The sequence below is a fragment of the Rousettus aegyptiacus genome, unplaced genomic scaffold (genome assembly GCF_014176215.1).
Source record: "Rousettus aegyptiacus isolate mRouAeg1 unplaced genomic scaffold, mRouAeg1.p scaffold_m13_p_12, whole genome shotgun sequence".
Lineage (NCBI taxonomy): Eukaryota > Metazoa > Chordata > Mammalia > Chiroptera > Pteropodidae > Rousettus > Rousettus aegyptiacus.
Window position 1 is genome coordinate 19,376,342 of NW_023416287.1, and position 27,907 is coordinate 19,404,248.

Sequence of the window (27,907 nt, forward strand, 5' to 3'; positions counted from 1 at the left end):
CTCATACACATACTCACAAATACACACACAACATACATACATGCATACATCACTGTTTTCTCTGGCTCTATATCCTTCTTACTTCTCTGCTAGTCTTCTCTTATTCTGTACACATCACCCCTCTCCTTCCTCCCTTCCCATTATAACCACAGAAAACAGTCCTCTAGGGGAGGAACTCTGGACCAGCGCTCTTTCTCACCAAGTTTGTCTGGGGCTCATTAAGTCTCTTTTAAGCAGGGCAGTACGTGGGGGGACTTTTAAAGATCTAGTTCCAGGCTTTGGTCCTTGGAGAGGAATCTCACCGCCCCCTGGACCCTTGTCGCCTGCCTGATCCCTCCTCCTTTCCCTTATTACCATGAGAGAGAAGTTTCCAAAAACCAAATAGACTGTAGCTCTCATTTATTACAAATATTCTATAGTCTTTAAGCAGTCATACTTTTAAAATATCAATGCATATGTAGTGCTATATTTCCTTCCTTCTTCCTCCTATCCTTCCTTCCTTCCTGTCTGTCTTCCTCCTTCTCCTCCTCCTCCTCTTCCTCCTCTTCCTCCTCTCTCTATATATATATTTATTAAGTATTATATGTATGTCAGACCCTGGGTTCTTTTTTTTAACTTGTGTCTCCCTATTTTGACACTTATAACTCTAAAGCTATTTGATCGATGCCCATTTTCCAAGATAATTACAACTCATTTTTTAATGCTTACTATGTACAGGAATTATGCTAAACAATTAGCCAGTATTGTTTTGTTTATTCCTCATAATAATCTTGGGGATATTAATTATAGTATTCCTATTTTATAGATTATGAAATGGAAGCTTAGGAGTTAAATAAGTCACTCAGGACCACATAGGTAGAAAGTGGCACAGTGAGAATTTGAACACAGAAAATCAGAAACCAAAGCCCACACTCTTAACAGACTGTATGTTCTGTGAGGTAAGATCCTGTCTATCTTGTCGACAACTGAATCCCTACATCTAGCACTGTGTCTGGCACATAGTGGATGTTCAATAAATATTGCTGAATGAATAAGTGAATTGTAAACTCAGGCTTTGCTGCTACATGGCCTATAGAAAGGAGGAGCAAGAGGGGTAAGGGCTTGGAAGTTTGACAAACCAAAGTTAGACTAGTGATCTATTCTTACCAGTGGTGTGCCTCAATCTCCTTGTTTATGAAATGAGGGTAATATGCAGGCTGTGCAGGATTTATGTGAGGTTTAAATGACAATGTATATAAATCAGCTAGCTCATGTGCCAACATATAGCAAACTGAATAAATGGCATCCATGTATTCTAGTGCATGTGCACATAATACATAGATGTATTACATAGGTGGCCTCGGGGGGTTTTAAGTAGTATAGAACTATTCCCCTATGTTGGACACTGGGGTTCATCTCTGGTTATTTGCAAGCATAGTTTACTGTGGACAATTTGTACAAGTACCTGTTTTCTTGTGAGTGTTTTTTTCTTGATGGTTTTTTTTTTTTTTTTTTGGAGGGTGCTACCTGAAGGTGCAGGGAGTCTACGTACTGATGTGTCCCTGAGTATTTATTGCCCAACACATCCTGGCTGGGAGTGAAGGATGGAGACTAAGGGCAGTTCAAAGGGTTGGCTGAGGTGTGTAGATTTGTGAGATTTTTCTGTTAACCATTACACCTTAATTTTATATTTGGCATCTGTCTAGCAGGATGGGTCAGTGTCCAGGCACCGGTGTCAAACAGATCTGGGTTTGGCACATAGTGGATGTTCCACTCATAAATGTGTGACTTCAGCCAATTAGACCTCAATCCAAGTTTTCACTTTTGTATAATGGGGCTATTCATAGCTACAACATGAGGCTACTGTAAAGATGAGAAACACATGAAAAATGTTCAGAGCTAGGCCTGGCCAATAGTAAGCATTTATTATATGAAATTGATGATATTGACTGCACAGAGATTTACAGTTTTTAATGCGTTTTCACATCGATTTAATCCTGACACAAGCCCTGTAAGGTAGAGATAATTATGACCTCCATTTCACAGATGAGACAATTGAGATTTAAATAAGTGAAGTGCTGGGACCAAAGTCGACATGGAGCTAATGGAGTCTGAGCAGGGATCCTAAACAGGTCTCCAGACGCCCAGACCCAAAGCTCCATCTTCCAGCCCTCTTTCCTCACAGTGGGAGTTCCGGGTCCTTCTCCAGCCAGGTCTCTCAGGTAAGACTTCAGGCTTTTCTGTATCCGACTGTGGACAGAACAGGGGGTTAATTTCCCAAACTTCTTTCCAAGTGGGGACCATGTCCACTTCCTCCCCAAACCCTAAGCAGAGTCAGCAGCGCTCTCAACCCAGTAGGCGTGGTCTGTCAGCTTTAGAAGCCACGCCCACAGGCAAAAGCTCCGGCTCCAGCTCCTTCCAAAGCTCCTTTGCTGGCGACCACGCCTGTCAAGTCCCTCGCGGCTCGGTGGCTACCTCTTAAACTTAAGCCTCGTCCCTGGACTCCAGCGCTCCGCCATACGTAGCCCCGCCTCGACGCCCAAAGCCTTGCCCCAGGATCCATGTGTCTTTTTCTTGCACTCTTATGTCTCAGCCCCGATGGCCTTGCTCAGCAGTCTCCTCCACAGAACTCTAAAGCTCCGCCCCCGACACGAAGCCCCGCTCAGCTCCCGCATATCGCCGGTTCCAGTCCTTACTTGGTGGCCTCGTCCCCGACGCCCTTATAAGCCACCTTCCAAGTAGTCCCTCACTATATACATCCTTTGGCTCCTGGGCCCCCGCCCCTGTCTCCGGCCGGCTTGCCTTCGGCCACGCCCCTCGCCATGAGCCCCACCTACTAGAGGCCCCGCCCCTTTATGCTCCACCCCCAGCGGCCCGGGGTAGGGTGGCAGCTGGCCCTGCCGGGCCCCCTCTGCCCTATGCCCTGGGCGCTCGGTGGAAGCGGGCCGGGCACAGTGGGGCAGGGCGAACGCAGCGACCCAGGGGCTCGGAGGCGAAGATGGCGTCAGGCCGGCGCGCCCCGCGCACCGGGCTGCTGGAACTGCGCACCGGGGCTGGCTCGGGGGCCGGCGGGGAGCTGTGGCAGAGGGTGCTGCTCAGTCTGGCGGAGGACGCGCTGACCGTGAGCCCCGCTGACTGCGAGCCTAGCCAGGAGCCCGGCGCCCCGCGGGAGCCGGAGCCCGCGCAGCTCAACGGCTCCGCGGAGCCGGGCACCGCGACGCCGCAGCTGCCGGAGGCGCTACTGCTCAAGCGGCGCCGTGTGACAGTGCGCAAGGCCGACGCCGGCGGGCTAGGCATCAGCATCAAAGGTGGGCGTGGAGGCACAGAGGGCGCAGGGTCGTGGTGTCCGTGGAGCCGCTAAGGGCACAAGGGTTGCAGGGGCTGGGATCATACCTAGGATATGGAATTGGAGGACTTCTGTCTGGAGGTAAAGGGGCTTAAGGGGACAGAGGGAACCGAGGGCACTGGGAGCATCAAGGTCGTAGATGGTTTTGAGAGTCGGAGGTCTCAGCTGAAAGGCACATATGTGGAAGGGGTTAGAGGGCGCACCAAGGACATGTGGGTGCGGAGTTCTGTGTGGAGGTATAGAGATCCTAGAGGGGTTACCTCCAAGGGGTTGCATGGGCATCAAGGACAAGGGGACTCCAGGAGAGCAAAGGGTAGAGAAAGTCGGGATTGAGGCCTGGGGCACTACTAGGGCAGGGAGAGGGGAAGTCCCTGAGACACAACCAAAGTGGGGGATGGGGGCAAGGCCTGGAGTTCAAAACACAGGGGTGATTGGGAATGAGGCATCCGCTCGGCTCACATACAGGGACCCAAAAAGGATCTAGAAACCTGAGGACCCAGGAAGGTTGTGTACTTAGGCAGAGAGTTGGGTTTGGGTTTACTGATCTGATCATCTCTGCCTTGCACGGGATTAAGAGGGAATGACATAGAGTTGTTACTCCTTTCTGAGAGCCCTCAGTCTCTAATACTGCCAGCTTTTTGGGGGGTGCAACCAGACTGTGAGTCCAAGATCAACTGTGTGAATGTAGATGAGTCATTTTACATCTCTGGACCTTAGTTTCCTCGACTATATGAAGAGGCTAATGATAGAGTTGTGATGTTTCTATGAGAACAAGAGTCTAAAGTACTCACCGTGCCAGAACATAGTAGATGCCTTGTTAGTTACTGCTTAGATGAGAGAGAAAATGAAGGCCAGGAGAGACTCCCAAAGCAACTAATTGTAGTGCTTAAAATCCCTGCCGCCTCCCTGCCCCCAGCCCCACCTGTTGGGTTCAACCATTTACTTCTCAGGGTCTCAGCCTCCAGCTGAGTGCTGTCTGCTTTAGGAAAGGGTGTCAGCCCTTGTGTCATCTTGGATATACACTGTTCCCTCTTCCTGGTGCTGGCTCTGTTCCTGGTGCTTCAAGACCATTTGGCCTGGGTGAGGTGGTAGGGATGGTGGTGACTTGGCTACAACTGTGTGCCAAGTGCTGCTCTCAGTACTCTAGGCTTGTGATTCACTTTATCCTGGCAACAAGTGGTAAAAGGTAGGGAACATAATCCCTATTCTGCAGGTGAAGAAACTGACTCAGAAAAGAAACGGTTTTCCCAGGATCATAGTCAGTGAATGGCAGAGCAGGGATTTGAAATCTCAATTATCAGGCCACTAGAGAGTGCCTAGGGGAGTTGGTTCTTTCCTATGGAAGGGCAAATTTCCATGCAGCCAACCAAAGGGATCAAAAGAGGGAAATGGGTAAGCCAGGGATTGGGTACCAGTCTTGCCCCCAAACTCCAACCCTGGATAGTGCAACGGATCAATCCAGAAATTGTACACACAATATGTCAAAGCAGGAAGGGACTTAGAGTTCATACAGTTCCATTTTTCAGATGGACGAGCTGAGATTTGCAGGGGAGCAGGGACTTTCCAAGGTCACATAAAGTTATATCCTACCTCTATACTTCCAGGTGAGGGTGAAGGTACTTTTAGGAGGCATCAGGAGAAGTACTAGCTCCATTCAGTTTTTCATGTGTGGAGAGCTGGCTCCAGTTGCCATCATGACCTCCCATCTAGGGTCCAGCCCAGCCCAGGCAGCCAGGAATGATCATAGTTTCACACTGAACTGAAGTCCCCAGTTTCAAGTGGAGCAGGGCAGATACAAATAGAAATTCCTTCCTTTCCTAGACCTCAAACTTTGTGCAGTACAATAAGCAAATTATTGGTCCTGTATGGGGGTCAGGAGAGGCTTCCAGTCTTACCACTGCCACTCATTTGTTGTGTGACCTTGGAATAATGACCTCTTAATGACCAGTAGTTACTTATCTTTAGTAATTTGGGGATGGACCAGTAGTGTGATATCTGAGGGTCCGACTTGCATTTGGCATAGGATTAAGAGTATTGGTTCTGAAGCCAGGAGACCTAAGTTCACATACATACTGGCTTTGCCACTTTCTAGCTGAATGAACTTGGGCAAGGGGCTTCTCTTCACACTTCAATTTTCCTGACAGGAAACTGAAAATGCCAGTGTGATTGGGGCCTTGTGAAGATGCAAGAGACAGCATTGACAACATTTTGCATAGTGCTTGACACTTGGTACATGGAACTAATATGAACCATTATTACTATTTCTTATTTTAAAAGGTTATTCAAAAGTTTAGCAATAAAAGATTCAGTAAAATGTATTAGCTTTTTTTTTTTTTTTTCTTCCATCAGAGATGCTATTCAGATAGGCTTTTGAAATCTCTAGACTTTAAGGCCTGGATCCTGGATTATAAACTTCTTGATCGCTAAAGATCCTTTGGAGCCATAGCAATAGATGAATTCTATTGTAATGTCAGATTAGGTAAGTATCAATAGGTTTCCTCCATTGTGGGAAAATTGCTTCAAATCTACAATATTTAAGAAAAAGCTATTGAAGCATCTTGTAAATACTCAAATACTGGTGAACACTCAAAGCATTGAAACAAAAGATCCAGTAACTAAACTATAACATTATGAATTTAGAAAATGACTTAGTATTATTAGTGTCTCAGACTGCTAAGACTCAGCTGAGATTCTCTTTACCCTCTCACTTCCTCTTTCCCAGCACTGGATAGAGCACTGAGGAAGGCCTTCAGAAATAATTTTGCTTTGATGTGACTCCCAAGTGTTGGAGTGTCTGCCTCAGTTTCTTCTACTTTCTGTGCCTGTGCAGGTGGCCGGGAGAACAAGATGCCTATTCTCATTTCCAAGATCTTCAAGGGACTGGCAGCTGACCAGACGGAGGCACTCTTTGTGGGGGATGCCATCTTGTCTGTAAATGGGGAAGATCTTTCCTCTGCCACCCATGATGAGGCGGTGCAGGTTCTGAAGAAGACAGGCAAAGAGGTTGTGCTGGAAGGTGAGAACTGGGGACCCTCAGGGTGTTTAGTTTTTCTCTGCCTCCCCCAGGCCTCAAGCAATGGGGGCTGGGAGGTGGGCAAGGTTGAAAACAGAAACGGAACTTGGAGATCTGCCTTGAGACAGTGTGCAATAGTGGGAGGGTGAGCTGGCTCAGAGCCAGACAGACCTGGTTTTCATTTCCTCTCTCCCACTCCCTAGCTCTGTGGCCTTAGACAGGTACTTCATTTCCCTGAGCTGTGGTTTCCTCATCTGTAAATCAGGGATGTAACTTCTGCCTTACTGGGTTGTGTGAACAGGATAAAAGATCCATGGCAGGATCTGCCATTCAGTGAGTGACTCAGGGGAAGGGAGAGGAGGAGGGAAGGGACCAGGCACGGGCTGTCTACTATTTTTTCTTGAGGAACCAGGAGAACTCTCAGCTCCAGGTTTTTCTAGCACCCACAGGCCCCAAAACTCTGAGACCCATCCTCCTTTGGGAGAGGACTCTGCCTTTATAGCAGAATATCACATCCTTCCAGCAAGGACAAGAGAGATGATTTTTTTTTTTTTCTGGTGGAGGAAACTTGGTGGTCCCATTTCATTATCTCCTCCTTACTGTGTGGTCTTGGATGAAACCTTTGCCTTCTCTGGGCCTCAGTTTCCCCATTGGTTGTTATAGGCCTCTTGCTGTGGTTATCCCATATCTGCTTTTTGTCGTCTCTCTCAGGAGGTTTCTGCTTTGCTCAGCCCTTTCCTCAAACTCCTCTCTGTCAGTTCCGGAAGTTGTGGGGGCCTGAGGAATGTGTCTGGCTCATGGCCCAGAACAGGCACAGGAAGGCGGCGGGGGCCGATGGAGAATGTCACGGCCAGTGAAGCTGCTGAGTTGAGCCCCAGGCCCAGATCCTGACGCATTGCCTTTGTTTCCCCAAAGGGATCATCAGGAGGCTGCAGAAACAAACAGGCTCAGGGTCTCTGAGTGATCTTTGACATTCTTGTGGCCCCAACTGCAGTTCTCTCTCAGTTTTGTTTTATTTTATTTTTACATTTTGAGCGTATCTGTTTAAATGCTATTAGGCAATTTAAAAAATATACTGTATAGTCTATGGCCATGCCACCCTGAACAAGCCTGATCCCTTCTGATCTTGGAAGCTAAGCAGGGTCGGGCTTGGTTAGTGCTTGGGTGGGAGACCACCTAGGAAGATCAGGTGCTGTAGGTGTAAAAAATAAAAAATAAGGGATTGTAGGCTGACAAGGTCCTTGCAATCTGTGAGGTCAACCAAAGGTTTCCTCACCAAAACAAACAAAGAAACAAACAAATAAAAAAATATATACAGTATATGCTTTAGAAAAGCTTACTCTGTAGTATTGGTTCCTAAAAGCTTAAGTATGTCAATCATACTTGCACAGCAAAATTAAATAATGTGATCACACATATATGTTATGGATATAAGAGATTTCTTGAAACTCTTAGATACCTCCTTACTTTGATATTTATAGCCGGTAATACAGTTCAAAACAGTTGAAATTCATCAAAATGTCATATTTTGGTTGACTTGAAGACCTCTTTTAGTTTTTGCTGTTTGAAAGTTTCGTCTATAGATGGCAAAATATCTATTGTAGACACATTTATAATTTGCACTGAGGTCCCCCTCAGCCTCTCACCCTTAGGTTGAAAATGTCTCTATCTGGGTTCTTGGTGTGGATCATTCTGAGAAAGTAGCATCTCTGAGTGTCAGATGCCTGGAGCATCTCCTGGATTAGCTAATTCCCAAGACTTCCACCTAAATCGTTCACTCCATTTCTTCCTCACTGAGCCAAGAAATGTTTGCAGATAACTACTATATACCTGGTGTGCAGAGCACTGAGTCAGGAGCTAAACTAGGCCCAGGCCCTCTCCTGAAGGAGCTCACCATCTAGAGGTGGGGCAGTGGGGAGATAAAATATAAACACTGTCTCTACATAGACTACTTAAAAATCCTGTCTGCTTTGTGGTGAATCTCTGGCCTTGGATAAGACCCTTACTTAGTTTTCCATATTGTAGTTTAGTAAGACCCTTACTTAGTTTCCATATTGAGTTTAGACTAGATCAGAGATCAGCAATAGCTTTCATTTTGAGAGTCAGCTTCCCTGGTGGCTGCTAGGAGTTCCATATTTGGAACAGTTGGGAGGTCTTGTCTGGACTCAGCAAAAGGGAGCTGGAATTGTTTAGCAAAGTCTACCATGGATACAGCAGGGAAGATTTGTAGCATCCCAGGGCAGGTTCCCCAGTGCTTACGTTCTCTGAGATTTTTTCATAGAACAATATCTTTCCTGGGCAAACTCTGCCACTGGTCTCCAGGTGGAGCATGGCCTATCTCTTGCCTAGGATAGGATTTGGCACATAGTAGGCACTCTATAAATGCTCCTTCTCTCCCATTGCATGTATGTAGAATTGGTATTATTTCCTCCTTAAGTATTTGGTAGCATTCCCCAAGAAGCCACCTTTATAGAAAGGGTTTTAACTGTGATGTCTTTAATAGGGCAATTTAGATTATCTGTTTTTTTTTTTTTTGAATGAGGTTTGGCAGTTTATGTCTTTTAAGGAACTTGTCCATTTCATCCAAGATGTTGTATTTATCAGCATTAAGTCATTTGCAATCTTCTCGTAGTATTCCTTCCTTTTGGATGAGAGCCCTCTTCTGCTTTTTCTTTCTCTCTCTTCTCTTTATATTGTTCTATTTAGTGGTTTCAAGGGCACTCTCAGTCTTGTGGGAGAGATTGCTTAGCACACCCACCAGCTCAACCAATGTGTCATAGATGCTGAGATAAGTTCTGTCCAGGGATTAGAGGAAGCAGTGGTCACTTCTCTCTGGGTGGTCAGGAAAGACTTCCTGGAGGAGGGGATGCTGGCACTTTATGAACAATAAGCAGAGGTGGGTATGAGGTAGAGGAAGGGCATTCCAGGCAGGGGAGCTGTGTGAGCAAAACTAGAGAGGGGTGAAGTGACCTGACTTATCTGGGGAATTGTCTGGGAAGTAATTCGGCATTGTCTGAGCCTAGCGTGGTGTGAAGAAGGGAGTGGAGAAAGAGGAGGCTAACAAATTGATAGATCCTGCAGGACCTTGAATGCCATGCTAAAGGAATTGGATTTTCTCTGGAGGGGAAGAGCCATGAGAAGATTTTCAGCAGGGGCCCACTTGGTCAGCTTGGGGCTTCAGCAGTATCAACCTGGTTTGGAGAGAGGCACAAATAGATGCAGAATGGGTGGGCCATGAATGGGAGGGAGAGGCTGGTAGTTTGTGTTAAGTAAGCTTGGATAAGAGGAAGAGTCTAGAGGTTGTGGCTTTCTTGATAGTTTTCTTGAGCTTTTTCTTAGTTGAAGTCGCTTTTGAACTTCTCTCCTGACTCAGCAGGCTTGTGGGAGGAGTGATTTCACCCAGGGCAGCAGAGGGGTGGGTGTGGGCACTGGGGTCAAGAATCTTTGGATCACAGTGTTGATCTAAGAAGCCTGGAGTATGTGAGGGAGCTAGGATGCTGGATTGTGGCTGGAAGTTTAGATTTGGGAAAGTTTGTGGAAAAGGTAAGGACTGGGTAGTAGCCTAGTCTGGAGCCAATGCTCTTGGGAGCCTCTCTCGGCCTAGGTCTCTAGAACCCAATCACTGGATTCTAGAACTTCCCTGCCCTATCCCACTCCTAAGACCATCTCCAAGGGGCCATAGAAGGGTGGTCTGTCCTTTGGATGAGAACTCAGCAGGGCAGCTGGACATCTTTCCTGAGGGCTGGATGGGTACAGAGCCCCCTCAGAACATCCTAGGACAGATATCACTGCTAAACCCTGGGTGCCAGTCTAAGCCAGGGGCTCAGCTGGACTTCAGCAACCCCCCACCTGCCTTCTGGACCTTTTCCTCTGTGAGGTCAGGGGTTTGCATAAATACATTGAGTCTATTCTCAGTCACAGGGGTGTGTTTGTGACCAGAGTCTGGGCCCAAGCTGGCAGCCAGCACGCCTCTGTCTGCTGCTTAGAGAGGCCCATTGTGTGTGCAGACCTGGAGCCGGGGCCAGCCGGGGCCCTTGGAGACCAGGCCTGCGGGAAGAGGGGGCACAGCCAAATGTCTTCCCTTTCTCTATGCTCAGTGTGGCTGTCAAGCCAGCGGCAATAGTGAGCCTGTGATGCATTAAAAATAATACTAAAGGACAGTTAAAATTAATAAAATTAATAAAGTAAATATTACAAAGGGAAGATGTACAAAGAGAAAAGTATATCCCACATAAAGATTAGGCTTTTAAAAGATACAGGAACAGAATAACATGTACATAAAAGGCACGTACAGTAACAGGAATTGCTATAATCCCCATTTTACAGACAAAGTCACCAAGGTTTGTCGAGAATAAATAACTTCCTTCAAGTCATACAACCAATAAATTGGCAGACTCAGAATTCACACTGAGGTCTGTCTGGTTGCAGAGGCCATTATTGCTTCAGTGTTGAATAATACCTACCTCCCATGGTTATTTTCAAGGTTAAAAAGTAATGCATGTAACTTGCAGAGGCCAGTGCCCATAGTAGGTACTTAGTTATTTATTTAATTTACTATTTATAAGGATGAGACAATGCATTTGAAGTACATAATACAATGTCTTTCACATGGTAAACATTCAAAAGTCAACTTTACCATCATCATATCAGCATCAGCATTATTGTTTTCTCCAGTAAACTCAGAGGTCCTTGAGGACAGGAGTCATGTGTAGTTTGTCTCAGAGCCCCAGGTGTGGCACTGAGCCCAACACACACATTATATCTTGGTGAAGTGGGAAATATCACTAGGGTATAGTCTCTGATCCTTTCAACTTTATCTTTAACCTCGTTAGTTGAAGTCAACTTTCCTAAACGTTTAAGACGGGGCTCAATGCTCAACCTGGGCCTGACTCCTGAGAATTTCCATTATGAGTCCTCAGAACACCAAGGCCAGGACCCTGCTGACTTCTCCACTGGGAGATGGACACTGTCAGGTGTCCAGCCTCAAATTTGGCTCAGTGCATCACCACTGTCAAAAGTGGGATGTTATTAATGGTTGCAGCTAATTTGAAGCTACCCTACTCGGCTTAGCCGTGATGCCATGCTCCTGACGTGCCTGTGGGACTTGTCCTGGGAACAGAATCATGAATGGAGCCCCCGTCCAGTCCTCCCATAGCTGCAAAGACCTGTTGTTCTAAAGGGAACATTTGTTTGGCTATGTGCACGCGCGCGCGCACACACACACACACACACACGGCTTTGGGCCATGTGACTTCCACAGACAAAACTTGGCTAAATCCATTCCAGCCCTGGCCTGTTCCCTGGATCTTGATTAAAATGCCTGTGGGGCTCTGGGGACAGGTTCTGGCCTAGATTAGCTATGTGAGCTAGGTTGCTGATGGTGGTGGAAGAAATAATAATGATAATGATGATAATGATAATAATAGTGATGGTAGTGTCTGCCGATCATGGAGGACCTACAATGTGCTAGGTACTACGCTAAGTGCCTTCCATATGTTATCTCACTGAATCCTGAAAACCACCTCTGTGAATTAGGTACATTATTCATCCTATTGTGAAGATGAGAACACTAAAACTCAGAGAGGTAAAGCTATATGCTCAAAGTCACACAGTAGCAGAGATGGAATTTGAGCTCAGATCTGTCAGATGCCAAATATGTTCTTAAATATTTATACTGCACTGCAAGTCATGTCTCTCCTGTGAGACTCAGTTTATTCAATTTATTCAACTGTTAAATAAAGACATGGTTCCCTTTCATTAAATTGGTGTGATTAGATGAAGATGTGTTTGTGAGAATTGACCTTGGAGCTCGGTATATAGTAGGCACTCAAAGTATTTTATTCTTTCGTTACCAAGATCCAAGAACCCTTTGCTTCCTGAGTTGATGAGGGCCTCATCTCTGAATACTAGCTTAGATGATGTGGAATGTGGTGGTATATTTTTAAAAGATAAACTAGATTTAAAAAAAAGTAAAAAGTAATATATGCCTATAAGAACCCCCCCAGAAGACCATAAGCAATTATCTTTTCATAGAGATAACCATCATCAATATTTTTACATACTTCCAGGAAGTGTCCATTTTTGTTTTTGTCATTTGACAAGTCGAGGACATATTTTCTATTCGGTAAATGTAGCTCTGTTTCATTTTTTAAATGATTGTATAACATCCTATTATTGGGATTCATATGTTCATTTAATGAATATTTACTGAGCCTTGGCTCAATGCTGGGACTTGATATAGGCACTGGGAATATAGCCATGGACAAGACTGAATGGTCTGCTGGTCAGAAAGCTCACATCCTGTGTTTAGAAGCCCTTACCTATGGACATTCAAGTCGTTTTGAGTCTCTTGCATTATAGACATTTGTGCCATGACCCCTCTATGTACCATGAGCGTTGATCTGAAGTGGGGTTCCTGCAAGATAGGTATTGTTAGGTCAAAGATTTCAAGTGCCTTTAGGATCTTGGTAGATGGTGCCCCCTATACTGTACAAAGGTATGATGAGGTGAGATTTTTTTTTTGCTCCAGAGTGTGGCAACCTAGGCTCTGTTGGTCAGCCCTTCTGTAGGGCCTGCCAGGGGCTGGGAACTATTTATAGCTCAAACTTGTTAGACTAGCAGGACTTTAAAGGTCATCCCTCTTAGAGCCCATTGGAATCCCATGTCCACTCCACACCATCTTTTATGGGTGGGTGGGCAGCCTGTAATTGAATCTTTACAATGCTTTACTCAGAGAGCTGGTGTATCAGTGTCCATCACATAGGTGAGGAAATAGGCTTAGAGAGACCTTGGGACTTGCCAAGGCCAGATAGTAAGTGACAGGACCTGGATTTAAATCTTTGTCTGTTACCATATTCTGTGCCCATCTCCTTATACTGTCACATTAAGAACAGCAGCAGAGATAATAACCACACTACTATTTATTGAAGACCTATGATATTCTAGGTGGGACAAAGTGCTTTACAGATCTTAAATTTCAATATACTGGAAAGTAGATATATTTTGCTCCCATTATAAAGATGAGGAAATAGAGGCTCACAGAAGCCAAGTCACTTGTCCAAGGTCACAGTAAGGAAGTTAAACCCAAACCTGCATCATTCCAGAGCTTAATTCAAGGCCATCTCTCCAGGCCGAGAAGCCCTAGGCCTGTCAATATTTATTCATATAACAATTTTCTTGTATACTGATTACCTGGTATATGTCAAGTATAATTCTAGATGCTGGCAATACCAAAGTGAACAAGAAAACAAGTCCCCACCCTTATGGAACTGACATTTTGGTTGGAGGAGAAAGGCCATAGACTAGTAAACAAATGGATAGATCATGTAATTTCAGGCGGGGGCTAGTAAGTGATCACTCACTGAACAGACGAGGAATAGCTTGAACTTAGAGAACAGGCTTCAGCCAAGACTCAAAGCCAAGACATTCAGTCACAAACATTTATTGAGCACTGGGATAAATACTGGGGATACTGTGTTGAGCCAAAACAGATGTATCTCCATCTCCCCGTTACACTTGTTCCTTTCCAATTGTACTGGGCCAGGCAAATGGTTCTGCCTTGTCTGTTACTTGTGTTTTTAGTGAAATCTATTCCTGGCTTCTTGGTTCCAGGGCTAGGTTCTCGCTTCTCTCCTTGGCAGAGCTGGGAATCGGGGCCTCTGAAAAGGGCAGTGTTTGTGTCTGTCTCATCTTCCCTGTGGAGGAAGGGCCCATGTATCACCGCTTTACTAGGCTCCTGGCCATGGCCTTGACTCAGGAGGGTGTGGACACCAACTGAGTCTATCCTTGGAGTCTCAAGAATGCTGACCACCGGGCCATGGTTGTGCCCTCAGCTCTCCAGGCTACCGCCTTTAGGCAGTCCTGCTCTGCCTGGTAGGGTGACTCAGGCAGAAATCAGAGCAGGGAGGAGGCCCCCGAGTTGGGCTATTTATGGCCATACTCTGGGGCCTCTAGAACCTCACCCCCACTTTGGGACAGGCCAGTTGATTTGTGAAATCCAAGCCCCGTTTCTGGCACCAGCTGCTTTGCTGTTCATTTATAGCATGTTCTTGTGGGAAAGGAGGAGGACCCAGTTCAGGGACAGCCCAGTGAGCAGGGGCTCTAACAGTTTTTCTGGCTTCCAAGTTGACAAATGTTCATTTGCTAAACACGTAGCATAGGAGATCCCTGCTGTATTCCGGGGACACAGATGAGTCAGATGAGGTCTCCACCCTCACAGTGTTCCCGGCCTGGTCAGGGACACAGATTTCCATGGAGACACAGGGGAATGGGCTCTAGAGGACTGCAGAAGCGATGGCTGTGTTGGATCAGTGTGGGCATCTGGGAAGGCTTTCTAGGAGGGTGATGTCTGAGCTAAGCTGCGACCTCCTGGACTGTGGCACTTTCTCCTTTCTTCTGTTCTGTCCTGGCATTTATTTCTCCAGTCATAGAACACTGATTCTGGGTTTGAATTAAGCCCAATTTCTGTCCTCTGGAAGCTCCCATTTAAGTGAGTGAGACAATCCCAGTACACGAAATCATAATAGAGTTCTAAGAAGTGTGGGCAAGGGTGGTCTGATAGGTACAAAACTTATATTTCTTGAGTCTCTAACCTGTTCCATCATCTCATTTAATTCTAATTTCTCTCTGAGGTAGACATTGTTATTCCTCTTTTATTGACTAGCAGATTGAGGCCTAGAGAGATGAATTACCTTGTCTCTGGTCACACAGCTAGACAGTACTGAAGCTGGACTTTAAATCCAAGAGTACCTGTCCTCAAGCCATGTACTAAGGGCATTCTGTGCAGAGGGAACTGCATATTCAAAAGTATAGAAGCTCATACATCTTCTCAGAGCGCTGGGGAGGTCAATATGATTGGACTAGATGATGAGATTTGGGATGTGGCAGGAAATGAGGCCAGAGAGGTAGGCAGGGCCCAGGTCTTGTAGAGCCTCGAAGTTGGATGAAGGGTGAAGGGGAGCCAGAGCTGGCCTCTGAGCTGGGCAAGGACATGGCTAGTTATAGCAAGGAGATCAGTTGTACCCCTGAGTGAGGATGGGGGCTATGTTAGTCAGGATGTTTTTATCGGCAAGTCACAGGAACTCAACTCGAAGGGGTTTAAACATTGAAGAAAAAGTGTTTTTCTTCTGGAATACCTAAAGGTAGCCCGACTCCAGGGTAGGTTAATTTTAAGGCTTCACCATCCTCAATGTGTATATCTCAAACCCTTGTGATCAAAAGGTTATTATGATTGCTCTAGGACCAGCTCCTCTCCCAGCAACTTCTAAAGGCTAGAAGAAAGGAAGGAAGTGTACTTTCCCTCATATCTCATTGGCCAGAATTGTATCAGTTGCTTCTTTCTAAACCAATCATAAGCAAGAGGAATGGAATGATCATGATTAGCTTTGACCAATCAAGATTCTCCCCTTGGGTTGGGAAGAAGCCCAGCCTGTAGGGCTCAGGGTTCTGTTAGCAAGGAGGAAAGGGCTGGGGGAATGGTTTGAATGTCAGATAGGCTGTGATGTGTCTCACTTCCATTGTTCCTTGAGACATAATCCAACAGTCAGTCCTGGAGTAAGTCATTGCTATAAAGATGAGGATGAGTCATTTTTAGTACTAGTCTCCAAAAGTTTGGATCTACGCTTAGTTCTCTCACAAAAACTTGTTCTTGTTTTCAACACAACTGCTCTTCCAACCCCAGTAGGGTTTCTGATGCTCTCTCACTTTTACCCCTGTTTGCCTTGGACTCTATCTGAGCCTCCAAAGGCAGTCTCCTGTGACAGAAATAGCTTCTTATCTGGTTCTTCCAGGGACCTGGGCCAAGAACTGCTTTCTCACCCCATCCTGGCCTGTTCGTTCACAGGCAGAGCATACTGGTTGGGCCTTGACTGCAAACATCAGATGACTAGCAAGCCAGATGCCATGGGGGCAGGGTAGGCTGAGGGAAGAGGAGGGAGGCTGCCCAAGGGCTAGCAGGCATAGTCACCCTTCAGTAGGGCAGCAGCAGGGGACACCTGGCTAAGAGAAGAGAGACTAGTACTTGAGCAAGTCTTTTTAACTACCTCGATATACACACTGTATTCCTAATAGCTCGTTTTAGAGGTAAGGAGACTACTACTCATGATAACTGGGAATAGTTTTGATGCCAGGGCATATGTAGCAGACACTGTTGGTTGCCTGCTTCTTAACTATTTCCTCTTTTTCCTTGCTAACAGGAACCTGATTTTATTGGGTCGAAATATGCTCAACTCCAGAGGCTAAATTGCGATTGGTCTAAGTCTTGACTATCCCTTCTTACTAATGATTGTGCTGGAAGTGGGTATGCAGCCCAAGTGGGCCAATGAGATATAAGGTTTCATAGAAATATTTACCTCTTTGATATCGTTTTAGGAGCTAGCCCTATTTTTGCCTGTCTCCTCCCTTCCTGCTTTGAGTTTTGTCATATAAGGAATGACTAGCTTGAGCTGTGGCAGCCATCTTATGGTCATGAGCGGAAGGCCAAGAGAACGACAGAGAGACTTATTTTAAATCTGGTGTCAGTGAACCACCGAACTAATCCTGAAATTGCTTTCCTCTAGTCTTATTGTTATATGAAATCATAAATAGCGTTACTGGTTAAGACACTGTTATCATATATTTTATTATTTGCAGCCAGATTTATCTAACTGGTGTAGCAAGAATGACCAAAATGTTTTATATTACCTATCAGCCTTAATTGATTGATAATGGCTACTATAGAACACTATGATTAATTCATGATGTCTTCCATGAACAAGGGATAAATAAGTGGTAGTACAAGTGTTATATATATTTAGCATCCCAGTCCTACCTAGGGCCAGTCAGCAAGTGCTCAAGAAAACTGACTTGTCTCTGAATCTCTACTCCTACCTAGCTCTTCTCAGATCGACCTTGTCTTCATGTTGCCTTTGCCATTGTTAGTGAGATCCTTCTTTTCTAGAAAGGCATAGGATCCAGGCCCCAATCAAGACCCTTTTGGTTGAAAATATAACTCCTATTGAGATGGCAGCCCAACTTTCTAAAGGACAAATATCAGAAACTAGAACATTAGCAAGTGCCTGGCAGGGATTTTCTCACTATCTCTCGACACACATCTCCACTAATTTCCTCTGTACAAACCAACTTTCTCCTCTTCTTTGTTCCCACAGCAGAAGGTGGTTGCTTGCCATGGCAAGTTTGTTCAAGACACCAGTCTAGAAAATCTGCCATTCTCAATTTGGGTAGCCTAGTGTGGGTCAGGTGTTTACCCCTGGTCTAGCTAGCATAGCCAGGAAATCAGGATCATATATAAGAACATGACTTTATGAGTCAGTTGGGCAGAGAAATAGGTCTGGGCTGCTATTCTAGAACTATACTTTCCAATATGGTCACCATTAGCTCCATATGACTATTTAAATTTATTTTTAAATTAATTAGGGGTGATTCCATAGAGTAGTGGTTAGCATGTCTACTTTACATGCAGAAGGTCCTGGGTTTGAGCTCCAGTGGAGCCATGGTCCATAACCCTGGGTACGCCAGGCCCTGGGTGTGTGCCTCAAACGTGTGGGAGGAGACGCCCTGCCTTCAGAGATCCAGTTTTTAAGGGGATACGGCAACATCTGTAGGTCAGGGGTGGAAGTTTAGGGGGGCGTTGGCATTAATTAAAAAAATTTTTTTAATTAATTAAAATTAAATAAAAAGCCTCCTCCCCTGTGTCTGTGTGGAGGTTTGTGACCCCCACTAGGCTGGGATGCACCGTGAGGGCAGCGAACCTTGTCTGACTCATAAAATAAAAAACTCAATTCCTCATTTGTATTAGCTACATCTCAAATTAGCTACATCTCATATGGCGAGTGGCTACTGTAATGGACACTGTACATATAAAACATTTACATAATCACCGAAAGCTCTGTTGGACAGTGCTCTTCTAGAAGGTATCCACTATACTCAGTAGCAATTGGTCAGAGCTAAGAGGGCCCCTAGGTATCTATATTGGTACCTATGCTGCATTAACAAGAGACCGATAATATACCATGGCCTAAATATAATAGAAGCTCCTTGCTTTCTTAGGTAACAGTCCAAGTCTGACATGGCATCTCTAAAGTGTTAGCATCTATTTCTCTTTTATTGGTCAGCCTTCCTTAGAGTGTGGCTCATGTCCTCATAGTCTGTGTTCCAGCTAGCTCAACCTGTCAGAGGAAAAGAGGAGGAAGGAAGGGGGTATGCCCCTTTCTCTAATAGACAGAACTTGGTAGTTGCGCATTCCTTCTGCTCTCATCCTATTGGCCAGATTTGGTAACACGGGCACTTATAGCTGCAAAGGAGTCCGGAAAATGAAGCCATAAGTTGGGAGGTTATCACTATATTGGAGGACAGTTAGGTGCCTCTACCATAGGACTGTCTCATTCGATCCCTCCTTTTTTCAGGTGAGAATAGGACAAACAATAGGACAGTGGCAGAGCCGTCACATCTGACTCCTGTCTCAGTGCTCTTTTACTGCCTTGCTGCGCTTGCTGTCCATTCCCTTTAAGCAGCCATCCTGAGGGTCTAAACACTTCTACTTACCTAAACTTAGTTACAACTTAGTTACATGGTTACACCTAGCTTCAAAGGAGCCTGGGAAATGTAGTTTTTCTTCCGGGTGGTAATGTATCTATAAACCAGGAGAAAGATGAAAGAATGGATGTTGGAATGCGTATAGTATTTTCTATCACAGTGCCCTGTCAGAGACTTTAGCCTAGAGGAGGATAATGATATTGGACATATATTAAACTCTTAATGAATTAGTGACACTTGTGATGTGTGCTGCATATGAGCCCATGTCACAGTGGTAACTGCTAACCTGTCCCCTGACCAGTCAAGTACATGAAGGAGGTCTCACCATATTTCAAGAACTCTGCTAGCGGGACTTCAGTTGGCTGGGACTCACCTCCTGCCTCACCCCTTCAGCGGCAGCCTTCCTCCCCTGGCCCTCCACCTCGGGACCTCAACGGTGCCAAACATGTGTCTTTGAAGATGGCATATGTGTCAAGGAGGTGTACCTCCAATGATCCGGAGCCCAGGTAAGCCTGGGGTTGGGGCACCTCAGTTGGACATCCTCTGGTATTAGGTGGTGGGGCCAAAGGAAAGGTACCCCTTGTGTTGCCAGGGACAAGCACAATGCCTGAACATAGTAGATGCTTAAGAAATGTTTGTTGAATGAATGCAAGAGTGAAGTTATGGGGATGATGGTGTGCTTTGCTTCCCCTCTTCTTCCTCTGGGCAGTTCACATCTGAGAAGGAATTTGGTCTGTGGAGGAGCCCTGGATTCCAGTCCTGATTCCCTTTTCCTCACTGATCTTTAGATTTCTTGTTGCGAAATCAGGTTGTTGGACTCAGTGATCCCCTCAAGGCTCTTCCAACTCTCCTGAGGTTCTTAGATGTCTGGTAACATTTGCGTCAGGGCCATGGAAGCTTACCATCCTTCATATCTGAGCAGCTCTTAACAGTTCATTGATGATAAGATTGATACCAGCCAACATTATTGAGTGTTTGCCCTGCATAAAATTTCATTTAACTTACAGCAACCCTATGAGCAAAGTCCTATTATTTCACTCCCATTTTATAGATGAGGATAGAGAGAGGAGGTAAGCTGACCAAGATCACACAACCAGGAAGGGATGGAACTTGCTTCATTCCAGGTAGCTCTCTCTGCTTTGGAAGCTGCAGGTGCCTGAATGATGGTGGTGGTTGAATGGAATATATGTTGATCAAGTGGGGTATGCCATTTTGGATGTGGTGTATATTTGGCATGGGCATAAAAGGCTGTGCTGTGGGTCCTAGTTGCAGCTGAGTTCAATGCCAGGCAAATACCCGATATTGGCCTGGAGGGTGGATTAATGTTCAGCATCTGAAGCTCCTGGCCCCACTTCATGCCCCAGCCCCAGCCTGCCCCCATGAGGCAAGAAGTGGTAATTCACAGGTCATTAACAGGTGCTCCATAATAGGGGCCTTTTATGTTGGGTGAAGATGAGGTGATATTAGCCCTTCCTGAAACTCATAGAACCTTAGGTTAATCATAGTTCCCAGCCTGATTCCGAGCATCACCTGAGGCATGTGTCTACATGTACTTCTATGTGTTTGCATGGGGAGATGGCATGCAAATGCAAATGTTTGTGTGTATATGTGTGTATTTGCAAGAGTATGGGTATAGATTTGTGCCTATGAGTTTGTGTGTGTTTATGTTCATAATCACATATGTATATGCATGTACACATGCTTGACCATGTTCACACATTTGTAACTACATGTATAACGTGAATATAATTGGGGTCCCATATCAGCACAATATCTTACTCAAGAAAACATAATCTGGTAACTAAAATATAATGGAAAATATTTCATTTTCACTTTTACTTAGGGTTACATTGGGCTGCAAGTATCAGAAAAATCCCAATAAATGACTTAAATAAATAGGAGTTTATTTTTCCACATGTTTAAAAAGAAGTTCAGGGGTCAGCTGTTTTTTTTGGCTATTATCGCTACTCAAGAAGTCAGGCTTCCAACTTTTTCTGTTGTCATCTTTATTGTGGATTTTCTTCTTCTTGGAGGCAGAATGGTGGCTGCACCTCCAAGCATGCGTCCATATTCCTGACAGGATGAAGGCAAAAGGAAAGGAATTTCCCCCTGATAGTTTGTTCTACAGCTGCATAACAAATTATCAAAAATTTAGTGTTTTAGAAGATAAATTTATCATTTCTCTCAATTTTATAGTCTGGGTTGTCTCAGCTGGCCAGTTCTTCTGCTCTGCGTAGTATCTTCTGGGGCTGGAAGTCTAAGGTGGCTGCTTCATCCACATGTCTGCTGCCTCAGTTAAGGGCTGGCCGAGCATTCCTCTTTTTATGTGGTCTTTCCAGGTGCCTAGCTTGTTCTTCCTCTTAGGATTTCATGGTGGCTTGGGAATGCCAAAATGTCACTTCTGTCACATTTTATTCATCAAAACACATCACAAGGTCAAGGAGAAGAGAAATAAACTTCACTTCTTAAGAGAAATGAACTGCGTATACAGGGAGGGATGGATTTGTTGGAGGCCATCTTTGAAGTCTAACTACCACTTCTAGGAAAGCTTTACCTTTCATTCAGGAAGGGACTTCTATCTATATGTCATTGGTCAGAACTGGGTCACATGGCCAGCCCTGGCTGCAAGAGAGTCTGGAAATTCAAGTATTTTGCTTTCTAGCTCTGCAGTAGAGGAAGGCAAAGGTGAAAGGGGTTGGAGTGGGTGTTGTGTGAGCTGTCTCCAGTTTCTGCCCCACTTCATCTGTTATAGAAAGGCCAAAGAAGCGTGAATCTTTAATGCCGCACAACACATTTTAAAATCCTTTCCCTAAAAAAATAAAAATAAAAATAAAAATAAAAATAAATCCTCTCCCTGTTACTACTCCTCTGGGTACCTCCCTAAAACCCTTCCGCTACACTTGCCTGCGTGGCTTTTCATCTCTCTCCCTTCCTTTTCCCTAGTCCATTTCTCTTGTTCTTTTTATCATCTTGGTCTATAAAGCTTCTTCAGTTCCTGTATTTTTTCTCTCTAATTAGTGCATTGCTTTGGTCCTACACCACAAAAGAGAACCTGGAAGCTAGCTCAGCAAGACAGTTCTTTCATTATAAACCATGAGAAAAAAAAAAATTGAGAAAAGGAAAGAAACCATGAGAAAAGGGCAGGATTAGGAATCTTTCATGCAGGGATAATTTTGGCCCCTATCATACATGTTTGAGTTTGTGTGTATTTGTGTGTGTTTGTGTGTCGATGCCTATGTGTGTATATGTCAGAGTCTCTTGTCCCTAGACCCCCTAGACCCCATGAGGCCCCAACAACTGTGCCTGGAGCCCCAGCAGCAAGTGTCACTTTTGATTCTCTCATGGACATCCCCTGTGGTTTCTTCTAGTTTTGCAGTAGATGGGGTTTCTTGAGCCAGATTTCAGAGTTGGACATCTGCAACCCAGTGGACAGGCCCTCCTCTCTACCTCACTTGTACCTGCAGGTATCTGGAGATCTCTTCGGCAGATGGCCAAGACACCCTCTTCCTGAGGGCCAAGGATGAGGCTAGTGCAAAGTCGTGGGCAGCTGCCATCCAAGCCCAGATTCACACCCTGATGCCCTGGGTCAAGGACGAGCTGCAGGCACTAATGGCAGCCACCAGCACAGCTGGGAGCCAGGATATCAAGCAGATTGGCTGGCTGACTGAGCAGGTGCCTGCTGGGCCTGGGACCTATTCTTTTTTCTCTTTCCCTCCTCTGGAGCTGACCCCATTCCCATTTCTCCTCACTGTCTCCCAACTCTGGCCCCGTGACCTCTCTCCTCCCTGCCCCTTCTCACTACTGCCTTGCTCCCTGCAGCTGCCCAATGGGGGCACAGCACCCACCTTGGCCCTGCTGACTGAAAAAGAGCTGCTTCTCTACTGCTGTCTCCCCCAGACCCGTGAGGCCCTGAGCCGACCAGCCCGGACTGCCCCACTCATCACCACCAGGTATCCACTGGCAGGCAGGAGTGTGTGTCTCACTTGGGGGATAATGCCCAATATGCCTCAGAAGCTGGGGGACTCCAGCCCCATTTTGCCCTGAGTTATTCTCCAGGTGATCTGAAGCAAGTCTAACCTCACTGGGCCTTGGTTTCCTCATCTATAACATGGGGGCTTGGAACAGAAGGATATGAGTTCCCACCAGTCACTCATTCATTGACACCTACTCTGCCTAGTCTGTGCTGCTTTGTTTGGGGAACTGGGAGCTGACCCCAATAGTCTGTGTCCTCAGAGAGCACCCACTCTGGGTGGGGGAAACTGACTCAGGAACAGCCTTTACAATGCAGAGTTTCAGGAACCACTTAACTCTACTTGGCCTGGTGGGGGAAGGCTTTAGGAAGAATGTGACATTTGAACTGAACTTTGACAGATGAGTCAAGCTTGCTATTGAAGAAAGGGTAAAAGAGCATCTCACACAGAGAGAACAACATAGTCAAAGGTACAGAGGCATGAAGGGCTGTATTGTGTTTATGGAGCCATGACTGTGCTATAACCAGTGTGTAGAATCTACGCAGGACATGGAGAGAAATGAGATAGGGTGTTGGCAGGGCCCGATTTTGCAGAGCCTCTATTACTTGGTTAAGGCATGTTAGATTTATCTTAAGAGTTGTGGCAGAGTTAAAGGGTTTTAGTCTGGGTAGTGTTTTAAAAGAATCCCTGTGGTTGCCAGGTGGAAAATGCTCCCGAAGGGCAGGATGGAAGCTGGGAGGCTGCTGCAGTCTTGCAGGAGAGGTGGTGGAGGTGGGTGGAGGCAGCAGATGGAGAAGAAAGGCCGCATTTGCATTGAAAAACACATGGGTGGTAAAATTAACTGGGCTTAGTACTTGCCAAATGGGGAGGGTGAGAGAGTTGTCAGGATGAATGGATGAAGGGGAGGCTTGGAGCTTGTGTCTAAGCAGGCAGTGGGACCTGGGGTGGGAGTGCAAAGGGAGAAAGTCGGAGCAAGATGTTGAGTCCAAAGTGTATGGGAGATGGGTAAAGACCTTGGCTAGGATGCTTAAAGACTTGTGGGTCTGTGGCTCAGGGCTGGAAAATGGGAGACTGGGTATCACCAGCAGCTCTAAGGGGAAGCTGAGGCTATAAGAGAGAGAGAGGGTATGGAGTGAGGAGCAAAGAGGGCTAAAGGCCAGAACTCTGAGGTCTGTTGTGCAGAGGTTACACAGCAAGTGGGAATCTAGCTGCAGGGTCTGGGTGCTTGCCACCCATGTCTCCTCACCCTGGGCTGGGCTCTGGCTCATGTGTTAGGAGCCTTCTCCCTACTAGGGATAAGCTAGTCATGGGTTACTGACCTAATCAAGTGACTCATTAATTCAGGCTACAAATGTTTGTTGAGCACCTATTATATTATATGCCAGGCATTATTTTAGTTGCTGGGAGTATAATGGCGAACAAATTAGATAAAAATTTATACCCTAGTGATATTCTAATGGAAAAAAAAAAACAATTAAAAAGTCAGCTGAGTCTACGGCCATGCTACCCTGAACGAGCTCGATCCCATCTGATCTTGGAAGCTAAGCAGGGTCAGGCTTGGTTAGTACTTGGATGGGAGACCACCTAGGAAGACCAGGTGCTGTAGGCATAAAAAATGAAAAATAAGAGATTGTAAGCTGACAAGGTTCTTGCAATCTGTGAGGTCAACTAAGGTTTGCCTCACCTAAAAAATAATCAACTGAAACAAATAAGAAATAAGTATAATTTCTGGTACCATTGTGAAAAGTAAGGCTAGTGAGTGGCAGGGGTACTGTTTTAGATAGGGAGGTCAGGGAAGGCTTCTCAAAGGTGATGACATTTGAGCAAAGACCTGAGTAAGTGAGGAAGTGAGCAATGCAGATGATCAGGGAAGAGTGTACTTAGCAGATGGAACAGCATGTGCAAAGGCGCTGAGGCAGGATTGTGCTTGGTATATTTGAAGACATAGTACAGCTGGAGCTAAGGGAGTGAAGGGGTGGGTGGCAGGAGATGGTCTCCTGTAATTCAATCAGTGCTGGTCTGGAAGTCCCATTTGCTCATTAGGTGGTGAAGGAGTTACAGGGTCCCTTCCCAGGTTACTTCTACCTTGGCTGAGAACTATTTCTCTGCTTCCTGAGGCCTCATGCTTAGCTTGTGGCCCCATACCCCTTGCCCCCAGGCTGGTACATTCAGGCCCCTCCAAGGGCTTGGTGCCCTATGATGCAGAGCTCTCCTTTGCCCTGCGCACGGGCACACGTCATGGTGTGGACACTCACCTGTTCAGCGTGGAGTCATCACAGGAGCTAGCTACCTGGACTCGCCAGCTGGTGGATGGCTGTCACCGGGCCGCTGAGGGTGTGCAGGAGGTGTCTACAGGTGGGTTGGTTGGTCTGGGAGTGAGCTCTCTGGTAATGAGCCTAATATCCCCAGAGACATTCAAGCTTTCTTCTTTAGGGTGCTTCAGGAAGGGGAAAGAAAGTGGGGTTTGGGTCTCTTAGGGCCCTCTGTTTTGGATGTGCAGGTGCCCTGGTAGGTACTGAGACTCTTCCCTGGGGTTTTCCTTGCCCTGGTTTGTGATTTTGCTGATGAGGCTGTGAGAGATGCCACTTGGAGTAGGGTTGCCAGAAAAAAAATACAGGAGACCCACTTAAATCTGAATTTCAGATAAACAACACATATGTATTTTTTAGTATAATATGTCCAAATGATCCATTGTTTATCTGAGATTCACATTTAACTGGGCATTCTATAGGCTTCTAAGTTCTCCATGTTTGGTAGATCTGCTGTTGCCTTTATAGGGAGTGGGCCTCCTGTCCATGCGGAGTTTAAGCTCCCCATTTTCACTTTTGGTGCTGCTGGAAGTGGGACTAGAACTGGGGTGTGATTTTTCTGTAGGCCATCTTTCTTATTTTAGGGTGGGGGGTGACTGTGCAGGGTGGGTGTACAGATGGCATGACAGACAGTGAGCCTCCCATCCTTGGTAGTATTCAAACCCCATTTTTGGAACCACCAGTGGGGGCTGGAGATAGTGCTTTTGGTCTCTGAAGTGCCAGCTGTTCCTATGCCCACATACCCTCCACTTGCCCACGCTCCCTCCCTGCAGCCTGCACATGGAATGGCCGTCCCTGCAACCTCTCTGTGCACATTGACAAGGGCTTCACACTATGGGCAGCTGAGCCAGGTGCGGCCCAAGCTGTGCTGCTCCGACAGCCCTTCGAGAAGCTGCAGATGTCCTCAGATGATGGTGCCAGTCTCCTTTTCCTGGACTTCGGTGGTGCTGAAGGAGAGATTGTGAGTGGAGGGGGAGGGGGACTATGCTATCCTAAAGGCCAGGATAGATGGAGCTCCTGACTTTTCTTTCTTCTGATCCTTCTTTCTGTCCACTTGCAGCAGCTGGACCTGCATTCGTGCCCCAAAACCATGGTCTTCATCATCCACTCCTTCCTTTCGGCCAAAGTCACCCGCCTGGGACTCTTGGCCTAGAGGTCACCAGATGCATTAGCCCTGAGGAGGGGATGTCTACCACATGGCCTGACCTGGCCCTCCACTGACTGACTTCCTGCTCACCACTGGGCTGAGGGAAGGGAGAGGAAATGAATAAGGGGTTCAGAGACCCAGCCCCTGAGGGAGGCTGAGATAGTCTTGGGAACTGGGACCCAGACTCAGGACACAGTGGATCCTGCCAGTGATGGGTAGCTCCTTGTTGCCCCCACCCTCATCTCCCCACCAGTGCCTTTTTCAGAGAGATATTTTGTATACACAGAAGCCATTCCAAGCTTGGGACCTACCCCTGTGGGGATCCCGACTCCAGCCACTAACTGCCAGGCCTCCTAGAAGCCCTTAAGCCACCCCCAGAGGCCCTCAAACTGGAGTTCCCTGGGGTCCGAGGCAAGAGAAAGAGGAGGAGCCTTTTTGTTCATTTCTCTCTCAGCTCCACCACCTTGGGGCTTCTGATTTTTCCCTTCATCCTCTCTCTTTCCTCCTTACTCTTGGATAAATAAACAGCCTGTGAGCACATGGGCATCCTGGTCTGGTGTCTTTGGTTTGTGCCTTGGCCTTTGGGTCCTGTGGTAGCCCCTGAAGTCCCAAGATGGACCAGACCCAGGACTGGGGCCCCTTTCCTGGGATAAAAGCAGGCCGTTAACCACAGGGTCCAAGGGATAGTGTATTGGTTATCTATTATTGCATAACAAATTGCGCCCAAGTTTAGCAGTTTAAAACAGTGGACATTTATTATCTTTCACATTCTGTGGATTAGTAATTTGAGAGGGGTTAAGATGGGTTGTTCCTGTCTACGGGTCTTTCATGAAGTTACAGTTCAGATGTTAGCTGGGCTACACTCATCTGAGGGTTTGACTGGGGCTAGAGGACCTGTCTCCAATATGGCTCACTCATGCTGTTGGCAGGAAGTCCTAATTCCTCCCCACATGGGCCTAACTATAGGGTTGCTTGAGTGTGCTCATGACAAGGCAGCTGGCTTCCCCAGAGAGGAGAGAGCCTAGAGGAATCCACAGATGCCTCTTATGACCCAGTCTTGGATGTCACATACTGTGACTTCTGCTTTATTCTGTTCGTTAGAAGTGGGTCAGTAAGCCCAGTCAACATTCAAGGGGAGGGGAATTAGGCTCCATCTCTCGAAGAAAGAATGTCAAAGAATGTCAAAGAATGTGTGGACCTATTTTAAAACCATTGTAGGAGAGTCTCTGTCCCCTTCCCTGTAGGACGGAGGACATTCAGAGCTGCTTTGTGGAATGTCTTTGGAAACTGTACCATGCTGGCTGGATGTGAGTTTGCCATGTTTATAACTCCCTACTTGCTTGTATTGTCCAGAAAATCACAGTGACAACAGTAATGATAGCTTACATTTGAGAGTGCTTGCTGTTCACCAGACACTGAGCATACATTTCCTCATTGGATCCCCACCACACATCGTTGTGGTGGACGCAATGATCTCCATTTCACAAGTAAGGAAACTGGGACTCATAGGGGAAGAGTGACTTGCCCAAAGTCACATAACTAAAATGTTTAAGCTTGAATTTTCAAACTCAGCCTTTCTGACTTCAAAGCCCTTGTTCACCTTAGAGACTT

The 27,907-nt window shown here is 46.2% G+C and overlaps 2 protein-coding genes, 1 non-coding gene and 1 pseudogene across 3 annotated transcripts in view; all 4 read left to right on the plus strand.

The window, feature by feature from the left end:
• Positions 1-2,841: 2,841 nt before the first annotated feature.
• SNTA1 (syntrophin alpha 1) lies at positions 2,842-26,842 on the plus strand. Its single transcript, XM_016162255.2, has 8 exons — positions 2,842-3,287; positions 6,156-6,341; positions 19,171-19,375; positions 22,334-22,541; positions 22,689-22,819; positions 24,999-25,195; positions 25,923-26,110; positions 26,210-26,842. The coding sequence occupies exons 1-8, from the start codon at positions 2,978-2,980 to the stop codon at positions 26,300-26,302; spliced, it is 1,518 nt and encodes a 505-aa protein (XP_016017741.2). The 5' UTR covers positions 2,842-2,977; the 3' UTR covers positions 26,303-26,842.
• LOC118610309 lies at positions 7,421-7,539 on the plus strand (annotated as a pseudogene).
• The window catches only part of CDK5RAP1 (CDK5 regulatory subunit associated protein 1), a 40,552-nt gene continuing 35,351 nt past the window's right edge, over positions 22,707-27,907 (plus strand). Inside the window, exon 1 of the mRNA XM_016162254.2 lies at positions 22,707-22,819. The gene's annotated coding sequence lies outside the window, so the exon portion shown is untranslated. The remainder of the gene's footprint in view (positions 22,820-27,907) is intronic.
• LOC118610208 lies at positions 24,331-24,449 on the plus strand. Its single transcript, XR_004953850.1, has one exon. It is a non-coding gene; the product is annotated as a 5S ribosomal RNA (ribosomal RNA).